Source organism: Giraffa tippelskirchi, chromosome 7, assembly GCF_054371585.1.
Source record: "Giraffa tippelskirchi isolate mGirTip1 chromosome 7, T2T-mGirTip1v1.2.pri, whole genome shotgun sequence".
Classification (NCBI taxonomy): domain Eukaryota; kingdom Metazoa; phylum Chordata; class Mammalia; order Artiodactyla; family Giraffidae; genus Giraffa; species Giraffa tippelskirchi.
Window position 1 is genome coordinate 130,664,220 of NC_137281.1, and position 26,754 is coordinate 130,690,973.

Here is a 26,754-nt window from a genome sequence, read left to right on the forward strand (position 1 = left end):
TGATGACTATCAGACACTCTCTAATATAGACATGAATTTCAGCATTTAGTGAGGAAAGGACCCTGGAATCATTGCAACAAGAGCAATAGTTTGATAGCAAAAAAAAAATGTTTCAACCCAGTCTTGGACATCTCTTTTGAAGAACAGCAATTGTGTGATGTTTATTTTCTGGAAAAACGCTCTTTGTTTGGATCTCCTTTTAAAGAGTTATTTACTCAATAGTTTCATCATGGTGGCATGCCAGATTATATGAATGAGATCTGGCTCCTTACGTCTGCATAGCTCTCAATCAGTTTAACAAAGGTCAGACATACACAAAACTTTTTATTTTTAAATCCAGAATATCTCTGAAAGGGATAAACTCAGAACTGAAGTGGCTGGTGGAAGTTAAATGCTATCCAATTAAGGATATGTACCCCAAAGTACAAGTTGTTGTTTTTAGTTCCATTTCTAGATTAGTCATACTAGATATATAGCCACTTTTAACAGCATTGTGCCATTACTGGTGACTTTAATTACTGTTTGGTAATCTTACTACTTATACCAATATTAATTAAATTCATGGGGGGGGTGCAAAAAAACATGAGTTGTCCAAACATGTTGACTGGGGAAAAAAAAAATCATACTCTTTACTGTGGCTAATTTTCTCAGACCCTTCTTTCCCAAGTACAGAAGGAGTTGATCATACCATTAATTCTAAAAAAAGAACTTATTTTCCCTGAGTGCCTCCTGTTGACATCAGCTGACTGCCCAATGGAAACAATCTTTTATCCTCTCCTGACACTGTAACTGCCTGGGTGTTCTAGTGCATCTTCAAATTTCAATCTGTACTCAGAACCAAGTAAGTTTTGCAGAAACTCCACAAAACAAAGCAGCTCTCCCAATGCCAAGGATTTATGATTAAATGCAGCCTCACACATTGAATCAAGTGTGCTATTACCCTCACTCCCATGAACCTGTCTTTCAGCACGATCCATGACAGCAAGAAGACAAAGGCTTTGTTACAACAGAACAGAGCAGAGACATCCGTGGCTGTCAGCTTCTTTAAAGCCAGTAAATACAGGTAATTAGTCAAAGTCCATAGGATAGAAAAGGGAGCAGTTCTTTTAAGAAAGAGCTTCAATGTCAGACCATCTTCACCAAAAATTCGACTGCATTCCCTAAGGAAGAAAGAGAGGTTAATAGGTATTGATGTTAACACATCTTGTGTGAACTAGCTCTTGACAGCCATCTTTAAGCAAGAGCACAAACCCTCAAGACCCATTCATGTGTGGAACCTACTGATCCCAGGGCTGCCACCTTCAGGCCATGAGTGCAAAGGGTTCCATGGAGGAGTTCCCATCTCCCCAAGCACAGGCCTTTCCTACCCATTCTGCGAGATTCTGGGGGTAGCCATTCTGCCTTTGCTGAATATTCTTAGAGAAACCTGGAGAAATCCAGAAAAGAGTGGTTGCTGGAATTACTAGCTATTCGAAGAGACAGAAGATGCTTTCCCAACGGACAAATGCAAGAGTGTCAAGACAGTTGCTACAGATTGAATAGGCTACAGACAACGTGCAACCTCACATAGCATGTGAAGGCAAGCGCAGCTTGGTATTTTATTATTCCTAAAACATTTCGCCTCTTTCTAACATATCTGCCCACTGAACGAATTTATTTTACGCCTTCCCTGGTAGCTCAGCTGGTGAAGAATATGCCTGCAATCCAGGAGACCCCAGTTCAATCCCTGGGTTGGGAAGATTCCCTAGAGAAGGGGTAGGCTACCCACTCCAGTATTCCTGGACTTGCCTGATGGCTCAGATGGTAAACAATCCGCCTGCAGTGCAGAAGATCTGGGTTTGATCACTGGGTTGGGAAAATCCCCTGGAGGAGGGCATGGCAACCTACTCCAGTATTCTTGCCTGGAGAATCCCCATGAACAGAGTAGCTTGGCGGGCTACAGTCCATGGGGTCACAAAGAGTTGGACACGACTGAGCCACTAAGCACAGCGCAGCATTTTTAAGGCAGAAAAAATGAAGGAAGTTTCTGTGACAACCCCCAAATCATACAATAAATAAAATTCAAGTTGCATTTACATACAAAGTTTGACCATTCTGGAGGAGTTGTCTGAATACACTGCTTAAAAATAGTCATTTCAGTTAAATCTTTGATTTGCATGGTTTCTGACTAAATTGATTATTTAGTCCAGAGGGTTGCTTTAATCAAAATGCTGAAGCTAGCAGTACATACAGGCGATATTTAAAGTGATGGAATAACAATGCCTTTTTGATTATGGACTGAAAACAGGCTGGGAAAATTCAGCTTCATTTTTTTTTCAGTCAGTTCATGAACATTCAAGCTTTCATTAGGCAACTATCTAGTGTCAGGCATTGTTTTTTTCAAGAGTAGTATAAATATCCTGTTTAAAGCAACAAGTTGTTCACAGTTGCACATTTATGTTTATAAATCTATTTATATGGCTCTAGACAGCTCTAGTTTCTGGTTTCTCTTCTAGCTCTTTCTGAAGAGAGATAATTGTGTCTCAAAGTATCACTCTGCCTCAAAGCCATCTCCAGCCAATGTTTGCCTCCCCTGTATGAAGTGATTCAGCCTACAGGAGGACTGCATGTGGGGAGGGCATGACCAAGCGGTGAGGCTTCAGGCTCAGGGGGATGAGCTTCAATATCAAGTCTCGTAGTAAAGATGGCTTCCAAGCAGCTGAGAACACAGAGAATTGTAGGGTGACTCTGGGAAGGTTAAAAATCCATTTTGAACATATAGACATGCATGCCGTGGTTTTACTTTCATGTGGGAGACAACCAAAATGGAAAGGTTTCATAAAATGAAAATGGGATTTCCCAAAGCTAAATTTTAACTTGAAGGAGACAAAACTTCAGTGAAGGGACTAAATAAGCCAGAGGCAAAACCTTTTGGAAAGTAAACAGAAATTACACATGCTCACACACACACGGAAATGGATGGCGTCTCTGCTTTGTTTGGCTTTATTGAGGTGTAATTGATTTACAATATTATGAAATGGATGGCCTTTCTAAAGCCCTACTGTTGAGATACTCAGAATCAGAGGCACACGCAGAGCAAGCAACAGTTTTTATGGAACATCTAGGCACATGCTTTGTATTCTGTCCTTACAGAGAGATTTGGTCCTTGAGGAAATCTTCCAGGGAGAGCTGGAGTGGGGAGTCATGGGTTTATTTATCCTGACATCTATAACTTCTAAACACCCTTTAAAATACATATTTATTAAGAACCACAACAAATCTATTTATGATTAAAGACTTTCTTTTCCTATCACCAGCCCTAGCCAGTGATGGTTCTTATTACCAAGGGTTCCACCATCATGCTGGGTAGTGTGCGCTCAAAGACTTTGGATTCAGGAAAGAAAACACCCTGCCCCATGGGGAAGCCAGCAGAGGCAGGTGGGCTGGGGAGAGTGCCCCCAGCATAGCACTGCTGCCTAGCAGAGACTCTTGGCCTGGCTTATCCTGTCCCCCGGGAACTGGCTTCCTCCTTGTTACCCTTTCTTCCCCTTTCCTCTCAGTGCCAACCTTCTCCCCACTTGTCACTGCTGTTACAAGAATTAAAATTGGTCTCCATTCAAACACCAGTTCACCTGGGTAAAACCTCTTGCTGTTTAAGCATTAAGTGCTAGGAAATGTGAAAATTTCTTTTAAAAAGATGGATTTCTGTGAAGAAACAGATAACAACAGCATGTCTCTCCCTGGGATGATGAGATGAGAATTTCTAGACAAGAAGCATTGACAGGCAAAATTTGGAAAGAAGCTTACAAGTTGGGGTACTAACAATGTAATCATGCTCATCACTGTTCCTGCAGCTACTAGTTACGGAACACTTTCTGTATGTTGGATGGCATCTTAAGCACGTTTCATAGCTTCCTGACGTAGCCAAGTGTATCTTTGGCTCTAGTTTCATGCTTTCCAGAGATTTTTTTCCTTAAGAAATGACCCTTTGATATTCTTTTGATATACCATCAAAACTATGGTATATAATTTTTTTCTTAAATTTCAAATTCACCTGAGGCAGTTGAATTTTCTTAACTGTATATAAATGGCATGATTGAAATATCAAAAACTACTTCCAAATGAACAATCCTTACCATCTAAGTTTGATACTTTGTTGAAAATTCTTTTGATGTTAGTGATAGGGAAAAAGCTCGAAATGCTTTCATACCATTCAAGAGAAAAGGAGAAAATAGAGGGTTTGATGCTATGGGACACATCCTGTTTCCAGTCTTAGACACTAACTGTTCTCCCGTGAGAGCTTCATAGGGTGACTTCTTGGCAGATGGTGTTAATGAGTCTACAGGGAATAAAGATCAGGGATCTCAGAATTTTCTGGCAGTGTTTACCTTTCATATGGAGGGGGTCACTGGAGAATTTTCAAAGACAATGTTTTCTGCTTGAAAATACAAGCTCTTTGATTCAGTTTCAGAAATGGTCAACTTCACGCTAGGACTAACAGGTGGAGGTGTCCTGTCAAGTCACAGATTTCACTAAATTCAGAGTTAGTTTAGTGTGAGAGAAACTCATTCCCCAAACAACACTTCTGTCAGCAGGAGCCTCTTGTAAATGTGTTCTCTTAAGTAAAACTGACCTGGCTTGCTTTGAGGTATTCTGAGGCATTACTTCCCATACTAACCTTTTGCTGTTTTTAATCAGCATATGTGTCTAAACCATAGGAACCTTTGAGTAGAACACATACACTATAAGTAAATGGAGGTATCTGCAATCAGGGAGAACTTTATTCTGGTAATTATGTATTATGTATAATATCTGCAATCATGTATTAACTATTGTTATCTAAAAAGATCTTATGCCCCAGGATCATGTCTGTTTTGATGGGAAGAAATTAAGTCTTAGCAATCCTTAACAGGTATAAGGCTTTTTTTCCCCTCCAAACCAGAAAACACTTCTTTTTGAACTGGTTTTTGTTGCTTTAATGATAGCAGAATGTTCATGGACACACAGAGAAAGTCAGCTCAAAGCGCGACTTCAATATTTCCGGGCAATTCCAAGCTGGTGATAGAAATTGGAAGTTGAAGATAAAGCCTTCAGAGTGCCTTAAGTTTTTAAGGACAGTCTTACCATGCACCAATGATCATAAGGTAAAAGGGCAAGATAGAAAGGTTATTTGGGCTCCTGTAAGACAAATTTATTGCCATTCTGCTGAGGAGGAATAAGCAAAAAGCTGTCATTCTCCCATTGCCATCTGCTGAGGTCAAGACTACTGTTTTCTCTTGGTGAGCAGAGCGACTGTCCTGGAAGTTGTTCCTTAATTCTGGTTTTTCTTTTCAAGAAGCTGTCTGTTAGCAAAGGACCTGTAACCCAAATGCTACTTTTGCCTTTCTTCAGTGCTGCGCAGGACTGGATGACATGGCTCTGCCAACTTTCCAGTCTCTCCAAGATGGAGCTGCATAAGCCAGGTCTAACTCAGAGCAACCAACAGAACCATGGCACTGTCAAGTTCATGACCAGCCAACCAACAGACAAGGCTCTCTGTGCTCCTAGCCAGCAAAGAACAGCTTCTTTTAAACCATTCCAAGGCCAGACTTCCATTTGCACGAGACCAAGTCATTTTATCTGCTATAATACCTCTTTGTCCAGAATACTGAGCAAGTGTTTTTGTAAGAATCTTATTAATACAGTTTTTTTTTTTTTTCCTGGGCTCGAGACACTGGGTTGTTCTTTTAAAACATGACAAAAGAGAGACAGAGCTGGATTAAAATATGGGTTCCATTATTTATAAATGTGTGACCTTGGACAAGTCACTGAATTTGTCCAAACCTGTTTTTCTTGTGTTAAAATAGGGATAATTAACACCACCTTAAAAGGTGGCTGTTACCACCAATGAAAATTAGATAAGATCTGCAAAAACACTAGCACAGTGCCTGGCATGTTGTAGACAATAATTCTGGAGGGAGGAGGGAGCTGATTCTGTTTCTTCCTGTTCTTATGTTCATTACTGACCTTAGATCCTGCCTCTCCACACTCCTCAACTCATCTTTCAAAGAGATGAAATCATGCATATTTGCATGAAATTATTTCAAACCATCTCCTATTGGCCATTTAACATGAAACCTACCTGAATTTTTTCATTGGAGATTGTTTTTCTTGAGCAGTGGCCAGATGACCAGAATAATAGACTGGGAAAAACATAATGTTCCAGTTTGTTGAAAACCAAGTCATGAAAAATGGACAGTAGAAGTTCTTATAAGTAATTTTTACAATCTGTGTGGTTCCAACCCAAGATGATGACACTGACAAGATGATCAAAAGTCCCCAGACAGCCTTTAGAACCATGGACGTGCAGGATCGGCAGCGAGCCTTGATTCTGTTTTCTTGGCTGCTGTTCTCAGGATGAGTCTGTGTTCCATCATCCCCTGCAAACAGGAAAGGAATGCAAATGTGTGGAAATCAAGTTATAAAACAGAAATCAAAGAGACAGACAGTAGAATCACCAGTGTTTTGTTTTCCCTACTATCATTTGAAGAGACAAATAACTCTGGCTCATTCTCTGTCTGGAATCTCTGCTCTATAAGAATGCTGTGTATCTGGGACCCTTATCCAGGCCATGATGCTGCTCATGAACTTGGAGGATGCTCTCTGTTCTCAGGGGAGCCAGACCCACCTCCTTGTGAGAGCATTTCAGCTTCAAAGGCTTTGGCCATATGATCTGCTCTGTCTAATCAAACGTCAACAGATGGTATGTTCACCATCTGTGGTATGGTATGCCACCTCTCGGTAGAAGCTTTAAGAGGCTTCACACAGTCCCAATACCTCTCGAGCTCTTCCTTTCTGCCACTAGAATGGAAAATCTCAAATAGAAGCTGTTCCTTTGGTCTATGTGGGAGAATGAGCAGGACCTAGTCAGAACCCTATATTCACCGACATAAAAAGTGAATGAGAAATAAGTATTTATTGTTATTTCCCATTGAGTTTTTTTTTTTTAATTGCAGCAAATATTACTAATAAATTGAAAAGGAAGTGCCCCCAAACAGAGCAAGTCTGGACTGCACAAAATCACCTCCTACCTCAGAACAAACTACTATTTAATATATTTCTGGAGTACAATGAGTTCTGCTTTATATTTTTACATTTACTAAGAAAATTTAGTAGCACTTTTTTTTTCACATCGAAATAGCCGAAGTTCTCCAAAAGTGACAATCATAAAGGCCTTCTCCCTAAGAGAGAAAACAGGTTCAACACAATGAATTTATATACCTATCAGGACGTTAAATGAGACCAGTGATCACCCTGAGTCCCCAGGTGGTAGAATCCAGGGAAAGGTAGACAGAATTGTCTGTAAGATTCCATGGTGTTTCCAGGGGCCTCCTTTAAGCATAAGCTTTATCCTGGGCTTACGCAAGTGGTGCAGCCCACAGACTGCAAGTGATAGTGGATGGGTTTCTGACATTCCTCTTCAGAACCTGCCCACTCTCTGCTGAATGTTTCCACTGTTTAATGACCCAGGTGTGACTGCCCCACTGTGGCAAAGGCTTTCATCCAGCCATTTATTTGGGGAACGCAGATAGCAAGCCTTGAAAGCGAGTTTTTCATTGGAGAGTATAAACCACACAGGATGAACAGGCAATTACTACATGACTTCCAAGTCTTATAAACAGAATTTTCAGAGCCTAGTCTCCAAAAGATGAAAACTGGTATTCTTTTACTTATTTATTCAACAAAGTCCTGTGGAGACTACCAGGAGCTAGTTAAATAGGTCCCAGAGGTTCAAAAATGAAAGACTTGAGCTCATAATCTAGAGGAAGGTCAGGAAAAACAAATCTAAAATAGTGTGAGAAGGGCCGAATATGGCAAATACAAGGCCATATGGAGGCAGACAAGAAGCACTTGTTAAGAGGTGAAGTGTGGGGTGATCAGGAGAAATTTCTGTGATGCAGTAACATTGAGATGAGACTGAAAGTATGCTAACCAGCATTCCTGGCTGTGTATAGACTATACCTGATAACATTCTTCAAATTCGTTATGTCCATGTGGCTTATACAGACAGTAGAGGGGAAAAAACGAAAATGAATAAGAGGGCAAAACAAGAGCTCTTGTGCTGGAAGGCTGAGAAGGGAACACAAGCCTACCCAATTAAGTGGGTATTACCATTCCCATTTTACAGATGCAAAAACTGAGACTTGTATTAAAGGTTGTTCAAGGTTGAGCCCAAGTCAGTATGACTCCAGGGTCTAAACATTTTATTCTGAATATTCATTCTGTCTAGGTTTCAGGCTTGAGCTCCCCACTTAAGCACTGGAAGCTTCAGAAATGGTTTGGAGAAAAGTTTCCTGGCAGGAATGGCAGCCTTGCATGAGGTTTAATAGAAGAGAAAGGTATATTACACTTCAGATCACATTATTCTAAGGGACTAGCTCATAAAGGAGGAATGATTCTACAAAGATTATTTGTATCCCTTTAAGTTGACATCTGCCTTACTGTCACCTTTGAAGATGACATCTGTACTACCGGCAGAGCATATAGAGTACTTTTGATGACACCAACAGTCACCTAAATCCTCCCATAGTATTGGCTCATTCTTCTGCTAACTAGATTGAATTGCTGGCAATTCTTCAATTTTACTATCTGTAGATACCATAGAAAGAGTGACTCTTCAGGGTTCTTTTATTTTTCTGATCATTTAAATGTGATTTTCTATAATCCTGCTTAGACTTAGTGTTTTGTATACATCATTAAAATTGATTTACCAGTAATTCCATCCGTCTCTATGAACCTTGATTAGAGTCACACAGGTTGATGGTAGAGGCCACTGGAATTTGGAAGTGTGAGTGAAAGTCCTAGCCCTGCCACCAGAAGGCCCTGAGTATATATTTAATTCTGGTCTTAGTGTCTCTGTCAAACACCAATAATACTTAGCTCATGGGATTCATTTTGAGGTTAAATACCATAACATTCATGAGAGCATGGTGAGCTCCTCTTCAGATTCTTTTCTTTTTCTTTTTGGTGTCTAGGAATATCCCCAAGTGTCTTCTGAATCATTGCAGAAAGAGTAAATTATGCCACATGTGGTCTTCAGTGGTACAGTCTTTGAGATTTGTAATTGGTATATGATAGATAGGGCAAATTTATTAACCGTATTTAATTAACTGCAGCATTCTGTTCTGCAGATAACTAGGATAATAAGAATATTACTGCAACTAATTAAAGCCAATTAAAACTTTCTGAAGATTTACAATGTCATTTTCTTCACTTTTTACAAAAGAGTTTTGGCCTTGGGGTCCATAGTTGCTGAGATTCCATTGTAAAATACTGTCATTTTGGGGAAAAAAATCTTTTCTCATAAAAACCTCTAATCAAATAAGTAGGACCCTAGAAGAGGTTTTCATACCTCCTCTATACCTTCATTTACCTGGGTCCCCTGAATTATTTCTCTTCTGCTTATTTTTTAAAGCTAGTGTTCTCAAAGTTATGAGGTTTTTGTTTTTCGATTTTTTTCCACTACCCACTTGTTTTGGATAGTTATTTTGTTGTTTTTGCTGGTGTCACTATTGACTTTAAGGATGCAAGAGATTTTAATATATTGCTGGCCAAGCTGAAGGAATAAATGGAGAAGGGGAGATGGAAAATGTAGGTGGAAGAGATGGAGAGGAGGTAATCATGGGTGTAGGAGGAGTCAGCATCAGAATGGTAGCAAACACAGAAGTCAAAAGTGGTCCCTGCAATGATGACAGTGAAAGTCTCTCAGTCAAGTCTGACTTTTTGCGACCCCGTGGACTGTAGCCTGACGGCTCCCTCTGTCCATGGAATTCTCCAGGCAACAATACTGGAGTGGATAGCCGTTCCCTTCTCCAGGATATCTTCCCAACCCAGGGATTGAATCCAGGTTTCCCGCATTGCAGGCGGATTCTTTACCATCTTTACACCAGGGAAGCCCCTGCAATGATGATAATTAGCAAATTAGCAAGCAAGAGAACAGAGACGCTTTGAGGCAGGGAGGAAAGCATCTGTTAGCATACAATTGTTTCAGTCTTTTCAGGAAGGTAAAATTGTGGTCATATGATGAGAGGAAGTGAATATGGACTCGAAGCTTGAGATTGTCTCTGGGGAAGGCAGTATGATGTCCATCACCAAAATGTAACAGTATTGGGCAGCAGCCTAGTGGACCCAGCTGCATTTATTTTTTTCATGTGACTTGTTTTAATGCGATATTTGTTTTACTGCAAGAGTCTAGAAACAAACTCACAGTATCTCTGAGGTCTGTCTGTATACTGTATACTTAACTATCTTTGCTTCTTTCCCACCGACTCTTCCTCAACGGCTACATTTTGGCTTTTGCCCCATGACTCTGTTGAAATTTCTCTTGCTGCTGCTGCTGCTGCTGTTGCTAAGTTGCTGCAGTCGTGTCCGACTCTGTGCGACCCCATAGACAGCAGCCCACCAGGCTCCGCTGTCCATGGGATTTTCCAGTCAAGAGTACTGGAGTGGGTTGCCATTGCCTTCTCCGTTTCTCTTGCTAGAAAATAATAAATAATCTCCTGTTTTTGAAGTTCAATGGATACTTTTCCACATAACAACCTCCTATATCACTAACCTCTCCTTTTCAGTTTATTTTGCTGAGTCCTGTTCCTCGTCCTCCTCTGATCATTTTAGAGTTTTCCAGAGTTCTGTCTCTTAGCTCTCTCTTCTGTCCTCCTCCTTCATCCTTTAAGGATTTAATGCATACTTCTGCATTGCAGGCAGATTCTTTACCATCTGAACCACTAGGGAAGCCCCATGCATGTTCCAGCTATGTTTTAAAATGATACATTTGCTGGGAAACCCATGGATATAGTTAAGAGATTTATTTAGTGATTCCAGTAACCCAAGTATTCCAGGGATTGGTAAGTGATCAGGCAGATGTGAGGAAAGGTTAAAGGTCTTGATTTAATAGTAAATGCTTATCAGGGAGGCAACTGAAGTGTCCTGAAGGAGGTATAAAATTGGGAAAACTAGAAGGGCTCCAAGGACTGGCAGTCCTAATAAAGATAAGAGCAGAGTCTGTGATTTTACTGGTGCTTTTATTCATCTCAGAATGGGTACAGCTTGCTATTACTAAATCCCAGGACTGAGATTAAAGGTGCTGGCTTTTGCCATCTTGAAGATAAGAAAAATAGTTTCCTTATAAACTTCATTAGAAGTCACTGTTTAACCATGTGTTAAGCCCTCCAACTATAGGTTTTGGTATTATTTCTCTGCTACACTGTACACTGTCCATCATTAATGGATTATATCTATACATTTCTCTTCTTCCTTCTCCTCCCACTTGATAAACTTTGCTCACATGTACTCCTGAGAGTCAGTGTCACATCTCTACACTCTGTGCCAACGGTGAGATCTTTCATTGCTGGGTAGAAGCTTACCACATGTACTCTTATTTAAGAGGAGGTCACTCACATACCTGATCTGTTTTGCCTCTCAGCTCTGTGTCCACAAACTCCAGAGGATCCTCGACTCTGAAGTTCAAGAATAGGAGCAGAGGAATCTTCTGTGACAGAGAGAGGGGACAGTTGTCTGCTGATGCTACTGTGTGAACTAGGGCAGTTGGCTCCAGGTTTACATCGAGCAACTGATGATCTGGAGGTACCTGGGAAGAAAGAGATCAGTTTGAAAATTTCCTGGAGGAAAAACACATTTTAAATGTCGTGGCAGTAAAATATATGGAACTTTCATTGAGTTCGTTTCTAATTTTACAAAAGGGGATCCTAAAAAGAAAATGCTATGTTGGTAAAATCTGTTCCCTAAGATAAAGGGCCTTTTTAGATAAATCCATTAACTTAAATGAACATTAGAAAATGGTGTTTGGGTTGATTTATCTGTTCTGAATTAGAACTGTTCTTAAAGTCGAATAGTTTACTTCAGGGAAAGCCAAGTGGTGTTATTTCTTCTCCCTTTTCTTCGTGAGGTTGACTGTTGAATTCCTAACTGGCAGAACTGCCAACTAGCTCTCCTATTAAATCTTCTATACACTTTTCCATCAGTTTGATCACTAAAATCCAACTTCGTTGTATCTCCTCTGTTCTGGCTAGGAGATTTATTCAATATGTTGAATAAAAGTAGTGAGAGTGGAATGCTTTCAACTTTTTTCACTGTTGAGAATGATGTTAGCTGTAGTTTTGTCATATATACCCTTTATTATGTTGAGATAAATTCACTCTGTTCCCACTTTCTGGAGAGTTTTTAATGATGAATGGAAGTTGAATTTTGTCAGAAGTGTTTTCTGCATCTTATGATTTTTATTCTTCAATTTGTAAATGTGTATCACACTGATTGCTTAGCAGATAACGAAAAGCCCTTGCATCTCTGGGATAAATTGCAGTTGATCATGGTATATTATCTTTTGATGTATCTTTGGATTTGGTTTGCTAATATTTTGCTGAGGACTTTTGCATCTACATTTCTGCATCAGTAATATTGGCCTGAAGTTTTCTTTTTTGTGTGATATCTTTGTCTGGTTTTGGTATCAGGGTGATCGTGGCACCACAGAATGAGTTTGAAAGTGTTTCTGCCGCTGCAATTTTTTTTGAATAATTTAAGAAAGATAGGTATTAATTATTCTCTAAATGTTTGGTACAATTCACCCGTGAAAGCCATTTGGTCCTGGACTTTTGTTTACTGGGAGCTTTTTCTTTTTCTTTATTACTGATTCAATTTCATCACTGATAATTAGTCTATTTGTGTTTTGTATGTCTTCCTGGTTCAGACTTGGAAAATAGTACATAATTAGGAATTTCTTCTAGGCTGTCAATTTTATTTGCATGTAGTTGCCCTTAGGAGTCTCTTATGATCCTTTGTATTTCTGTGGTTTTGGATGTAACTTCTCATTTTTCATTTCTGAAATTACTGATTTGGACCTTCTCTTTTTCATGATGAGTCTGGCTAAAGTTTTATCAATTTTGTTTATCTTTTCAAAGAAACTGCTCTTAGTTTTCTTTTCTATTTTTTCTATTTCATTTATTTCTGTTCTGATCTTTATCATTTATTTCCTTCTACTAATGGGTTTTGTTTGTTCTTTGCTTTCTAGCTCCATCTGGTCCAATGTGTCACTTTAGGCTAGTGTTTCCTTCTTAATTTTCTGTCTGAATGATCTGTCCATTGATGTAAGTGGGGTGTTCAAGTCCTCTATTAGTATTACATTACTGTTGATATCTCCATTTATGTCTGTTAACATTTGCTTTTATGTATTAGGAGCTCCTATGTTGGGTGCATGTATATTTATAATTGCTGTATCTTCTTAGATTGACCCCTTGATCATTATGTAATGTCCTTTTTTTGTCTCTTGTAACAGTCTCTATTTTAACTATTGTAAGTCTATTTTATCTGATGTAAGTATTGTGACCCTGGCTTTCTTTAGATTTCCATTAGCATGGAATACCTTTTTCTGTTTCTCACTTTCAGTCTGTACGTGTCTTTGGATATGACGTAAGTCTATTGTAAGTCTTGTTTTTAGATCCCTTCAGCCTTTTTTGTTTTAGTAATACTTGTTAAAATTGAATTAAAGTTTATTTAAAATGTTGTGCCAATCTGTGCTGTACAACAAACTGGGTTATACACATATGTACACTTTTTTAAAATATTCTTTTCCATTATGGTTTATCCTATTAAAATTGAATTAAAGTTTATTTAAAATGTTGTGCCAATCTGTGCTGTACAACAAACTGAGTTATACACATATGTACACTTTTTTAAAATATTCTTTTCCATTATGGTTTATCCTAGGAGACTGGGTATAGTCCCCTGTGCTATGCAATAGGAACATGTTTTTTATTCATTCTAAATATAAGACTTTGCATCTACCAGTCCCAAACTCCCAGCCCATCTCTCCCTCCACCCCTCCCCCTTGGCAACCACAGGTGTGATCTCTATGTCTGTGAGTCTGTTTCTGTCTTGTAGATAGGTTCATTTGTGCCATATTTTAGATTCCGCATATAAGTGATACCATGTGGCATTTGTCTTTCTCTGACTTACTTAGTATGATAATCTCTAGTTGCATCTATGTTGCTGCAAATGGCATTATATATATATATATATATATTTTATGGCCGAAGTAGTAGTCCATTGTATATATGTAGCACTTCTTTATCCAGTCATCTGTTGATGGACATTTAGGTTGTTTCCATGTTTTGGCTCTTGTGAATAGTGCTGCTTTTCATAGGGGTGCATGTATCTTTTTAAATTAGTTTTCTCTGAGTGTATGCCCAGAAGTAGGATTTCTTGGTGTATAGTAGTTCTATTTTTAGTTTTCTGAGGAACCTCCTAGTTTTCTATAGTGGCTGCACCAACTTACATTCCCACCAACCGTGTAGGAGGGTTCCGTTTCCTCCACACCCTCTCCATCATTTGTTATTGTTAATGATGACTTTTTAATGATGGCCATTCTTACTGGTGTGAGGTGGTACTTCATTTTACTATTGATTTGCATTTCTCTAATACTTGGTAATGTCAAGCATCTTTTCACTTGCCTAAGGTCCATCTGTATATCATCTTTGGAGAAATGTCTGTCTTCTGCCTGTTTTTTGATTGGGTTGTTTGTTTTGTTGTTGTTGAGTTGTATGAGCTGTTTGTATATTTTGAGGATTAAGCCCTTATCTGTCATATCATTTGTGATTATTTTCTCCCTTTCTGCAGGTCTTTTCCTTTTTTTTTTTTTAAAATGATTTCCTTTGCTGTGCAAACACTTGTAAGTTTGATTAGGTCCCATTTGTTTACTTTTTTTTTCCCCTATTGTCTTAGGAGGCTGACCTAAGAAAAAACTGGTTCAACTTATGTCAGAGAATGTTTTGCCTATGCTCTCTCCTAGGAGTTTTGAGCTGTCCTATCTTATACTTAAGTTTTTAAGCCATTTTGAATTTATTTTTGTGTATGGTATGAGGATGTGTTCTAACTTCATTTATTTACATGTAGCTGTCCAACTTTCCCAGCACCACTTGCTGAAGAGATTATCATTTTCCCACTTTGTATTTTTACCTCCTTTGCTGAACAGTCATTGAACATAGGTGTGTGGATTTATTTCTGGGTTTTCTATTCTGTTCCATTGATCCATATGTATGTTTCTGTATCAATATAACAGTTTTGATTACTGTAGCTTTGTAGTATTCTCTAAAGTCTGGGAAGGTTATGCTTCCTGCTTTGTTTTAGCTTTTTTGTTTTGTTTTTTTCCTCAAGATTGCTTTGGCAATTCTGGTCTTTTATGGATCTATATGTTTTTGGAGAATCCCATGGACAGGGGAGCCCAGTGGGCTACAGTCCACAGGGTCGCAAAGAGTGGGATATGACTTAGCACACATGTACATAAATTTTTGGATTATTTGTTCTAGTTCTGTAAAAAATGTCATGTGTAATTTGATAGCTGCTGCTGCTAAGTTGCTTCAGTCATGTCCGACTCTGTGTGACCCCACAGACGGCAGCTCACCAGGCTCCTCTGTCCCTGGGATTCTCCAGGTAAGAATACCGGTGTGAGTTACCATTTCCTTCTCCAATGCATGAAAGTGAAAAGTGAAAGTGAAGATGCTCAGTCATGTCCTACTCTTCGAGACCCCATGGACTGTAGCCTACCAGGCTCCTCCGTCCAAGGGATTTTCCAGGCAAGAGTACTGGGGTGGGGTGCCATTGCCTTCTCCAGTAATTTGATAGGGATTGCATTAAATCTCAGAGAAGGCAATGGCACCCCACCCCAGTACTCTTGCCTGGAAAATCCCATGGACGGAGGAGCCTGGTAGGCTACAGTCCATGGGGTCGCTAAGAGTCAGACACGACTGAGCGACTTCACTTTCACTTTTCCCTTTCATACACTGGAGAAGGAAATGGCAACCCACTCCGGTATTCTTGCCTGGAGAATCCCAGGGATGGCGGAGCCTGGTGGGCTGCCGTCTATGGGGTAGCACAGAGTTGGACACGACTGAACCGACTTAGCAGCAGCAGCAGCAGCATTAAATCTCTAGATTGTTTTGGGTAGTATTGCCATTTTACCCATATTAATTTTTCCAATCCAAGAGTATGAGATATCTTTCCATTTCTTTGAATCCTCTTTAATTTCTTTTATTAATGTTTTATAGTTCTCAGGATATGTCTTTCACTTCCTTGGTTGGTTTTTGGGGTTTTTCTTTTGGTACAATTTTAAGAGGGACTGTTTGTTGTTTGTTTTTGTTTTTTTGTTTTTGTTTTTTTTTACATTCCCTTTCTGATATTTCATTGTTAGTGTAACAAAATGCAACTGATTTCTGAATGCTCATCTTGTATCCTGCTACTTTGCTGAATTCATTTATTAGACCTAGTAGTTTTTTTGTGGCGTCATTAGGATTTTATAGGGGTTTCCTGGGTGGCTCAGATGGTAAAGAAACTGCATACAATGTGGGAGACCTGTGTTCAACCCCTGGATTGGGAAGATCCCCTGGAGGAGGTCGTGTCAACCCACTCCAGTATTGCCTAGAGAATCCCACACAGAGGAGTCTAGCAGGCTACAGTCCATGGGTCTGCAGAGTTGGATACAACTGAGTGACTAAGCACTAGGGTTTTCTATATATATAGTAGCAGGTCATCTACATATAGTGACAATTTTACCTCATCCTTACAATTTGGATACCTTTTGCTTTTCTTGTTTGACTGCTCTGGCTAGGACTTCCAATACTATGTTGAATAGAAGTGGTGAGAGTGGGCATTCTTGTCTTTAGTGTGAAGGCTTTCAGCTTTTCACCACTGAGTATCATGTTGGCTGTGGGTTTGTCATAAATAGCTTTTATTATGTTGAGATAGTCCCCTGTATACCCACTTCGGTAAGAGTTTTCTTTTTATCATGAATGGATGTTGAATTTTGTCAGATGCTTTTTCTGCATCTATTGAGATAATCATGTGGTTTTTGAATTTTCTTTTGTTAGTGTGGTGGATTACACTGATTGATTTGCATATGTTGGACCATCATTGTGGTGTTTGATCTTTGTTATGTGTTTTTGGATTTGGTTTGTTAATATTTTGTTGAGAATTTTTGCATCTGTATTTATCAAAGATGTTGGCCTGTAATTTTCTTTCTTGGTGGTTATCTTTGTCTTGCTTTGCCTTGTTTTGGTATCAGGATGATGGTGGCTTCATAGAACGTCTTTGGGAACATTCCTTTCTTTTCAATCTTTTGGAAGAGTTTGAGAAGTTATATAAGTTCTTTATATATTTGGTAAAATTTATCTATGAAGCCATCTGATCCTAGACTTTTATTTTTAGGGAGTTTTTCTTTTTTTTTGCTACAGATTTTATTTCACTTCTAGTGGCCAGTTTGCACAAATCATCTATTTCTTCTTGATTCAATTTTGGAGGACTGTAATCTTCTAGAAAGTTGTCCATTTCTTCCAGGTTGTCAAATTTGTTTGCATATAATTATTCATAGAATTCTCTTATGTTTTTTTTTGTATTTCTGCACTATCAGTTGAGATTTTTACTTTTTCATTTCTTATTTTGTTTATTTGTGTTCTTTCTCTTCTTCTTGGTGAGCCTGGCCAGAGGTTTGTCATTTTCTTTACCCTTTCAAATAACCAGTTCTTGGTTTTAGTGCTTTTTTTTTTTTCTATTTTTATCCCTATTTTATTTATATTCTCCAGATCTTTATTATTTTTTTTCTTCTGCTGACTTTAGATTTAATTTGTTCTTCTCTTTCTAATTATTTTAGGTGGTAGTTTGTTTATTTCAGATTTTTCCTGTTTTATGAGGAAAGCCTGTATTGCTATTAACTTCCTTCTAAGAATTGATTTTGTTGCATCCAGTAGATTTTGAATGGTTGTATTTTCATTGTCATGTATTTCAAGGTATTTTTTAATTTCCGTTTTGATTTCTTCATTGACTCATTTGTTTTTTAGTACATGCTGTTTAGTCTCCATGTAATCAATTTTTTCTCATTTCTTTTCACTGTCTTTTGATAAGAGCATTTAGTCTATTTACATTTAAAATAATTATTGACATGCCATTTTGTTAATTGCTTCTGGGATGGTTTGGTAGGTCTTTTATTATTCCTTTTTTTGTTCTCATCTCTTATGATTCGGTGATCATCTTTGGTGTTATGTTTTGATTCTTTTCTTTTTTATGTATGTATCACAAATTTTTGGTTTCAGGTTACTATGAGGTTTTTAAATCACAATCTATACATATGAATGGTTGTTTTAAGTTGCTGGTTGTTAATTTCAAATGCATTTCAACAACCCTGCATTTTACTCTTCTCCCCTTACAATTACTATAAATATACATGATTTTACTACTTTTTTCTTTTAACCTTCTTACTAACTTTATGAGGGGATGATTTCCTACGTTTACTGTGCATTTGCCTTTATCGATGAGATTTGTCCTTGTATGATTTTCATGCTTCTCATTGTGTCCTTTTTTGCTTAGAGAAGTTACTTTAAACATTCCTTGGAAAGCTTGTTTGGTGGTGCTGAACTCTCTTAGCTTTTGATCTCTCCATCAAATCTGAACATGAGTCTTGCTGGGTAGAATATTCTTGGTTGTAGGTTTTTCCCTTTCATTACTTTAAATATATTGTGTCACTACCTTCTGGCTTAGAGTTTCTGCAGAAAAGTTAGCTGATAATCTTGTGAGTTCCCTTGTATGTAAAGTGTTGCTTTTCTCTTGAAGCTTTTGATATTCTCTGTTTTCAATTTTTGCCATTTTAATTACAATGTTTTGATGTGTTCCTCTTTGGGTTAATCCTGTATGGGACTCTCTGTACTTCCTGGAATTGGATGTCTGTTTCTTTCCCCAGGTTAGGGAGGTTTTCAGCTATTATCTCTTTAACTATGTTCTCGGCCCTCCCCCTTCTCCTTGTAGGACCCATATAATGTGAATATTAGTACATTTGATGTTGTCCCAGAGGGAATTATCCTCATTTCTAATTATTCCTTTTACCATTCAGCATCAGTGATTCCCACTACTCTATCTTCCACCTCACGTTGTTCTATTCCTCTGAACCATTTAGTCTAATGTTGATCCCTTCTAGTGTATTATTTCATCTCTTTATTATTTTTATCTTCTAACTCTTCTTTAAAAACTTCCAACTTCTCATTCTATGCATCCATTACTCTCCCAATTTCTTTGATCCTGTTTATGGTTACTACCCTGAACTCTTTCTCAGGTAGCATGTCTATTTCCACTTGGTTCTTCTGGAGTTTTATATTGTTCCTTCATTTGGAATATGTTCTTCTATCACCTCATTTTACCTAACTTGCTATTTGTATGTATCTGGTAAGTTGGTTATATTTCCTGGTGAGACATCCTATGAGTCCTGACAGCACACTCCACTCTTACCATCAGAGCTATACACTCCAAATGTTCTATGAGGGCTGTGTGGGTATTTCTGTTGTGGTGAGCAGACTATGTCAGTGGTCTGGTAGGTTTATTTGGCTGTGGTCGGATTGGTTGCCAGGTCCTGCCTGGTGCAGAGGCTGTCAGCTACTGGTTATGGGGTCTGATCATGAGGCAGCTGACTGCAGAAACCTGGAGGCCCCAAGGCTAGTGCTATATTGCTGATGGACAGAGTCAGGATCCAGGAGAACCTGGGGCTATTGTCTACTTACTGGTGGATGAAGCCAGATCCTGGGGCTAGTGCCAGCCTACTGGTGGACAGAGCCAGGTCCTGGGGCCTGGTTGCAGGGCCTAGGGGTCCCAGAGCAAATGTCAGATTGCTGGTGGTTGGGGCTGGTTCCCAACACAGCTGATTGTGGGGGCTGGTGTCTTGAAGCTTGTATTGGCCTACTAGTGGGTGGAGACCAGGCCCAGCCAGTTCCAGGGCAGGCCTGGTCCACAGATTGTGTTGGTGTTGGTTTTTTTTGTCTAGTGTCTGCCTGCTGGTGGGTAGAGTTGGATCTGAAACTAGGGCAGGCTTATTGATGGATGGGACCTGGGCCTAGGTCTCTGGCTGGAGGGCCCTGGGAGTCTTGGATCTATTGCTTGTGTACTGGTGTGTGGGGATAGGTCCTGGGTCCTCTGGTGGGCAAGGCCATGTCCAGAGGTGGCTGCAGACCCAGGGGTCTTGAGGCGACCTGTCCACTGGTAGGTGGGGCTGTGTCAGTGTCCAGTTAACTGCTTGGCCTGAGGAATCCCAGTACTTGTGCCTGCAGACTGTTGGGCTACAGTGGGACTTTTCTGTGGTAATAAGCTGTAAGAAACATTCCAGGATCGTGTTACTATGTGGTAGAAGGAGCTCCTCAAAATGGTTCAGGAGTCTGTGCCCCCAGGGTGAACTGGAGTTATTTCCTACCTCTCAAGGAGGGGGTAGGTCTAACCCAGGCTGCTACCAAATTACTGCTTCTACCCTGGGTAGACTTTGTGTGAGCCCCTTAGAAGTGAGGTCTCTATTTCCATCAGCCCTCTGGGACTCTGAGAACTAAGCCTGTGGCCTTCAAAGCCAAATTCTCTGGAGTGGGGGGATTGTCTTCCCAGTGCTGGATCTCTGGGCTGTGGAGCCCAAAGTGGGGTTCAGACCTCTCAATCCTTTGGCAGAATCTGCAGTTGTAATTGTTCTTCTGTTTGTGGATCACCCACCTGGGGGTATGGGATTTGACTATATCACTACTCAGCCCCTCCTACTGTTTTAAGATGATTCCTTCTTTATATTTCTCATTGTAGAAGATCTTTTCTGGTAGGTTTGGGTCTCTTTCATCAATGGCTGTCTGTAAATAATTGTGATTTTGGTGTGACTGTGAGAGAAGAGCTCAAGGTCTTTCTATATCATCTTGTGACCAACAGTTTATGTTTCTAATTGAATATTTCAAATTCAATGAAAAGAGGCTGTCTAAAATTCAGGAAATTCTCATTTACTATGTTCTTCAAGAGGTGTGACATTTCGGATACTCCAAGAGTAATTTTTAATTTATCTTTCAAGTATCTTTTATAATTTATGTTTGCATGAGGTGTGCCTTCTCGTGTTTTCTTAGGTGAGTGTCAGGTTTCATTTTGTGATTACTCAGCAGTTACAGGTGGAAAGGAGGAAGTCCAAAAACGGGCTGAGTAGCAAGTTGAGATGGGGTTGAGATAAAAATATTGGCCATAGTTACTAAAAAGTTTGTGAATCACGTGTAACTAGCAAGTGTTGAATTTATAAGCCAAGTTACTGATTCCTTTTGCTTCCCCATTTTCACTGCAGTGTTATGTCCTGGCTTCTGTACCTCCTGGTCCTCATGCAGTATAGCTCAAATCTTATTGCCTGCTGCCTCCGACTTGCTGATTCATGGAAGAGACCTGAGAATAGCTGAGCCGTTGCACACATTTATTCCATTGTCCTAAAAAGGCAAATATAAACTCAGAGCCAGGCCCAGAGGCATGTTCAGAGCTTAGTCCATAAAACAGTCATCTCTAGCCCTGGAAATGCAGATGCTGGCCAATTCTATGTGGTTTTGTACCATTCAATTAATATTAAAGCCAGCCCCAACAAAAATAAATATGCAGAATGTCACCTGGGATGCAATCAAGGATCACAAATAAATCATATTTATATTGTGTTTTATATGCCACAGTGAGTGCCTGGGTATTGCAAATTCAGTTAGTGAATAGTCTTCAGACTTTGACAGGTTTTGAGGATAAACTGCATTAGGAACAAAGGATTGGAAGTCTCCCATGAATCACACTAGACGGTCCTTCTGCCCCTTGTAAAGACATCCACTCACCTGAGCCATAATGTTTGGCCACCTTGTGCCAGTTTTCATAATTGTCCAGACATAGGAATATGATTTTTTCATCTGTACTGGCTAGACTCCACATGCTCCCCAAATCAATTTAACTCAACAAGTAGTTATTAAGTGCCTATTCTAAGGCAGATATTTCATCAGGTACAGGAGTTAGACAAATGATGACAGCATGGAACTCTCAACATTAGAGTCAGGCATGTAACCAGTTAACTATAATGTGAACAGGAGAGCAGGCAGAAAGGGAGTGAGTGGTTTATTCAGCGAGAGTAGGAAAGGTTCTATGGGAGGTTACATCAAAGTTGGCTGTGAAGGATGAGCAAGACTGGGCCAGGCAGAATTTTATGCTGAGTCAGAAAACTGTAGGAACAAACAGTGGTGGAAAATGCATGCTATGAAACTTAATGGTAAGATGCTCAGCTCTAAAGTGCTGAATTCTGAGTACAAAAGAGCACTGAAAATTCCATTCTTCTACCCTTGCCTATTACTTGAAAAGGAACTTTGGTCTAATTGAAATTCAGACAGAATATAGTGGTTATGAACACAGGGTGTTTAAATCTTGGGAGACATGGTAGGAATCTGGGCCCAGCCACGTATAATTGCACAATGTTGAGCCAGAAGAGGGCCATGCGGTCTCTCTCAGTCTCAATTTTCTCTTCTATTCACATCTGAGGAGCGTTGTATGGCTTAAATGGTCCATAGAAAATTCTCAAGAAATGCATACTATCATAACGAATAATGATCAGGTAAACAGAAATGAACATTTGTACTACTTTATCAATCACAGTGTTTGACTTCATGAAATAGAAATCCAAACTGAACTGGTTTAGCAAAAATGGGGAGTTTTCATAAAGCTTAGCAACTTAGAAGCAGCTGGAACCCAAGGCATGGTGTAGCTGAACAGACCACCCACATCTCTTCTTTTAAATATTTATTTTTAATTGGAACAAAACAGCTTTACAGTGTTTTGTTGGTTTCTGCTATACAGTGTTAATCAGCTATATATACACATATAACCCCTCCCTCTTGCTCCATCCCAGCCCTCTAGGTTATCACAGAGGACCAAGGAACATAATAGCTTTACAGTGTTTTGTTGGTTTCTGCTATACAGTGTTAATCAGCTATATATACACATATAACCCCTCCCTCCTGCTCCATCCCAGCCCTCTAGTTATCACAGAGGACCAAGCAGAGCTCCCTGTGCTATACAACAGGTTCCCACTAGTTATCTATTTTACACACGACAGTGTGTATACGTCAGTGCTACTCTGTCTATGCCACCCTCTTCCTTCTGCTCATGTCCACAAGTCCCTTCTTTACATCTGCATCTCCTGCTGCTGAGTGCCAGTTTCATTTCTCCTCACATGGCAGCCACCTGCCTTTCTTTGCAGAAAATTTGGTTGTTCAAAGCCCCCAGGTTTCCAATCTCACAGCTTTAGCCTCGTTGGAGAAATATAGTTGTCCAGTCAAGAATCTTGAGGAAGAAACTTGGGTCTTTTACTGATTCCTGATCAAATGTCAGTGGCCAGAAAATACTGACACAGGTGCAGCTCCCAGGAAAGTGGGTGGCGCTGGGCAGACAGTGCCTTGGGTCTCCACTTAGAAACTTGAAAACAAAAAGGACAAAGAACTACAGCTGCTAAATAAAGCAGCTGCCCAGCAGATGGAGGATAAGGTACGGGAGTCTCAGATAACTTGAAAAGCCAAGCTGATAGAGGTTAACTGTGTAAAGGTCTTTACAAAGGAGATGAGAGAGAAGCGAAGTGTTAGGCTGAGTTTCTGTGTGACTGACTACAAGATGACCTGGGAGATAATGGATAGACCAGACTCAGAGACATTATCAAATAGAGATCCTGCCATTGACTCTTATCTCCCTTCAGCACAAAACATCAATGAAGTATTTGGTTCTACTAAGCCATCTGCTGAAAACTGAGCTAGAGATCTTATCCTGAGATGCCCCAAACTATGGTGCATGCTTACTTGAAAACCACATATACTGCAGGTGCCCAAACCTAAAGATGGAGATAATAGAAACAGAAGGGGATTACACAGTCCAGGGGAGGGGAGAGGCAGGTGGAGTGAGAGCCACTATTTGATAAGACACAGCATAGTATCCTGGAAAGACTTCCCTGAAAAGCAGGGTATCAATTGGTTGATCTCTGTCTACAGTTTTTCTGCTCTGAAATTTAAATTGGACAAAATGACTTCCTAAATCCCTACAGCCTTCTCTTCTTTGATTTAAAGATTTTTCAAACAAGCACTTAAAAATCATGTTTGATTTTTAGACTTCGTCTATTGTCACAAAATTTTTTTAGCCATTTATATTAGTCAAGGTCTAGAAGGAAGAGATAGCAAACTCAGATTAGGATAATTTATAAAAATGGTGGTCAAGGTAGAGAGCTACAGGGCAGTGGTTCTAGCATCACCTGGGAGCTTGTTAAAAATGCAAATTATCAGCAGCTGACTCAGACATAGGGCTTCCTAGGTGGCACAGTGGTAAAGAATCCGCCTGCCAATGCAAGAGACATGGGTTGGGTCCCTAGGTTGAGAGGATCCCCTGGAGTAGGAAATGGCAAACCCACTCCAATATTCTTGCCTGGGAAATCCCATGGATGGCGGTACTTGGCAAGCTACAGTCCATGGGGTTGCAAAGAGCTGGACAAAACTGAGCATGCATGCAAACACACAACTCAGACATATAAATTAGAAACTCTGCCATGTGGTAACTAGCAACCTGGGTTTAAGGAGTCCCCCAGGTGATTCCAATGCAAGTTAAATGTGAGAACCAGTGTGGGTGAGAAACCAGAGTGAGTATGACAGTATCCAGGTATAACAACAGCTCTTACTGTTGGGCCTGAAGGGACATGAAGAGGGAGTAATTAGAAAAATCTGGAAGGAGAGAGTTATGAGTTATGACTTTTCATTAAAGTAGGCATCCATCGGGAGAAATTCTAAAAATACTCTCTTCCTTTGATATCCTATAGGGATGCCCTGTGGGGGGTGGGATAAATCAAATCAATAAATCAAAAGCCAGAGAACAAGAAAATCTGTTTCTGTAGTCCCTGGAGTTCTACTCTCAGAGGCAAGGTGGAGGAGGGGCAAAGAGAAGGCATCCAATACCCATGTTTCTACAGTATTATAATCACAAAATCAGGGGGTTGGACCATGTAATTTTCTAGTATTAAGCTTGTTTAACTGATGATTCTTCCAATCAGTCTCTTGAAAATTGTATTTTAAACACAAAACTAGCTTTGGCAATTTTCAACTTTATTAGTTCGTTTCTTTTAAACATCCATGTATTTTCTGTAAAGCTGTTGTAATCACTCTTGAAATATCAAAGACAGAATTGGCTTCCAACCAATTCTAAGTCAAATTTAGGATTACATCATTATCACTGTGACATTTTTGACTTATAAAAAGAAAGAAAACATCAATAATTCAACAAAAGATTATGTAAAAAGCTGTATTTTAGCTTGTTTTGCAATGGCAGTAAATATATTCCTTGTAGCAAAAGAATACTTATTGGCACCAGTATTAGTTGGATTTTCATAGAAGACCATATGGAATTTGCTGAAATTTCTTTTTTGATTAGTTGATTTATAATATTGTGTTTGTTTCAGGGGTACAGCTTCAGATTCTTTTCCATTATAGGTTATTACAAGATGTTGAATATAGTTCTCTGTGCTTTACAGGAAATCCTTGTCTATCTAATATATAGTGGTGTGTATCTGTTATTCTCATACTCCTAGTAGACTCCCTTCCCTTTCCCTGATGTGGTAACCTTAAGTTTGTTTTCTGTGTGTATGAGTCTATTTTGTAAATACGCTGATTTTTATTATTTTTTCAGATTCCATATATGAGTGTTAAGTAATTTGTCTGATTTCATTTAGTATGGTAATCTCTAGCTCCATCTATGTTGCTGCTATTGGCAATATTTCATTCTTTTTATGGCTGAATAATATTCCACTGTGTGTGTGACCTTGGAGTGAATCCCACTTGATTATGGTGTATGATACCTCTTACGTGTTGTTGGATTTGTTTTGCCAATATGTTGCTGAGGATTTTTGCTTCTATATTCAAAGATATTGGCCCGTAATTTCTTTTTTTGGTGGTGTCTTTGTCTAGTTTGGTATCAGGGTGATGGTGACTTCCTAGAATGACTTTTGAGAAGGACAGGTATAAACTCTTCTTTGTATGTTTGATAGAATTCCCCAGTGAAGCCATCCAGTCTTGGAGTTCTGTTAGCAGGGAGTTTTTGGTCTTTGTTTTTATTATTATAGATGCTGTTTCAGTTCTAGTGATCAGTCTGCTCAATTTGTCTACTTCTTCTTGACTCAGTCTGGGCAGGCTATATGTTTCTAGAATCTTGTCCAATTCCTCTAGGTTGTCTATTTTGTTGGTCATACTAATTTCTTATTATTTTTATTTCTGTGGTATTGATTGTTTTTTCTCCTCTCTTCATTTCTTATTCTGTTTATTTGGATCCTCTCTCTTCTTGGTGAGCTTGACTAAGAGGCTTGTCAATTTTATTTACCAGTTACTTTCTTCTTAGGTAAACATTTCACCCTAGAATTACTGAAAGGGGCAGCATTGTGGATGATTAATGCACAGGCAATATACTAACTTTCCATTTCAATTTATAGCACCTTATTCTTTAACTTATCAAGTACTATTTACTATATCTTTAACATTCAATTCATTTCATAGAGAAGTATCTTTTAAAATGACCTGTTTGAGCCCTAAAAGGAGAAATCAACAGTAACAAAATAATAGTGTGGGTCTTGAACACCCCATTTACATCAATGGACAGATCACCCAGACAGAAAACTAATAAAGGAGTGTACATGCAACATTTCAGCATCACTGCATGGATAAGCCTTCCTTCCTGGCCCATGGGGGCCTCAGGACCCTCATTCAGGCAACTCTTGGCCCCTTTGCTTTGTTTTTTTCCCTCTCCTGATACTTTTCTCTCTGACCTCTTCTACATCAGGCCTATCCTTCCTAGACATTGGGCAGCTACAGCATTAGTCCTCTCAGCTTGTGAGACCGTGTTCCCACTGGCTGGCAAAAGCTCACCTTAACC

At 39.4% G+C, this 26,754-nt stretch overlaps 1 protein-coding gene across 6 annotated transcripts in view; it reads right to left on the bottom strand.

The window, feature by feature from the left end:
* SLC35F4 (solute carrier family 35 member F4) overlaps nt 1-26,754 on the bottom strand; it is a 278,761-nt gene that overhangs the window by 20,104 nt on the left and 231,903 nt on the right. For 3 of the 6 annotated variants that reach the window (XM_081509591.1, XM_081509593.1, XM_081509592.1), the window contains exons 2-4: nt 11,420-11,605; nt 6,101-6,398; nt 941-1,160 (exon numbers count right to left, since the gene is read on the bottom strand). In XM_081509591.1, coding sequence (XP_081365717.1) covers nt 941-1,160; nt 6,101-6,398; nt 11,420-11,605 — 704 coding nt within the window. Of the gene's footprint in view, nt 1-940; nt 1,161-6,100; nt 6,399-11,419; nt 11,606-21,155; nt 21,270-26,754 lie in introns of all 6 variants that reach the window. The other 3 variants (XM_081509596.1, XM_081509597.1, XM_081509594.1) reach the window with 2 other exon arrangements.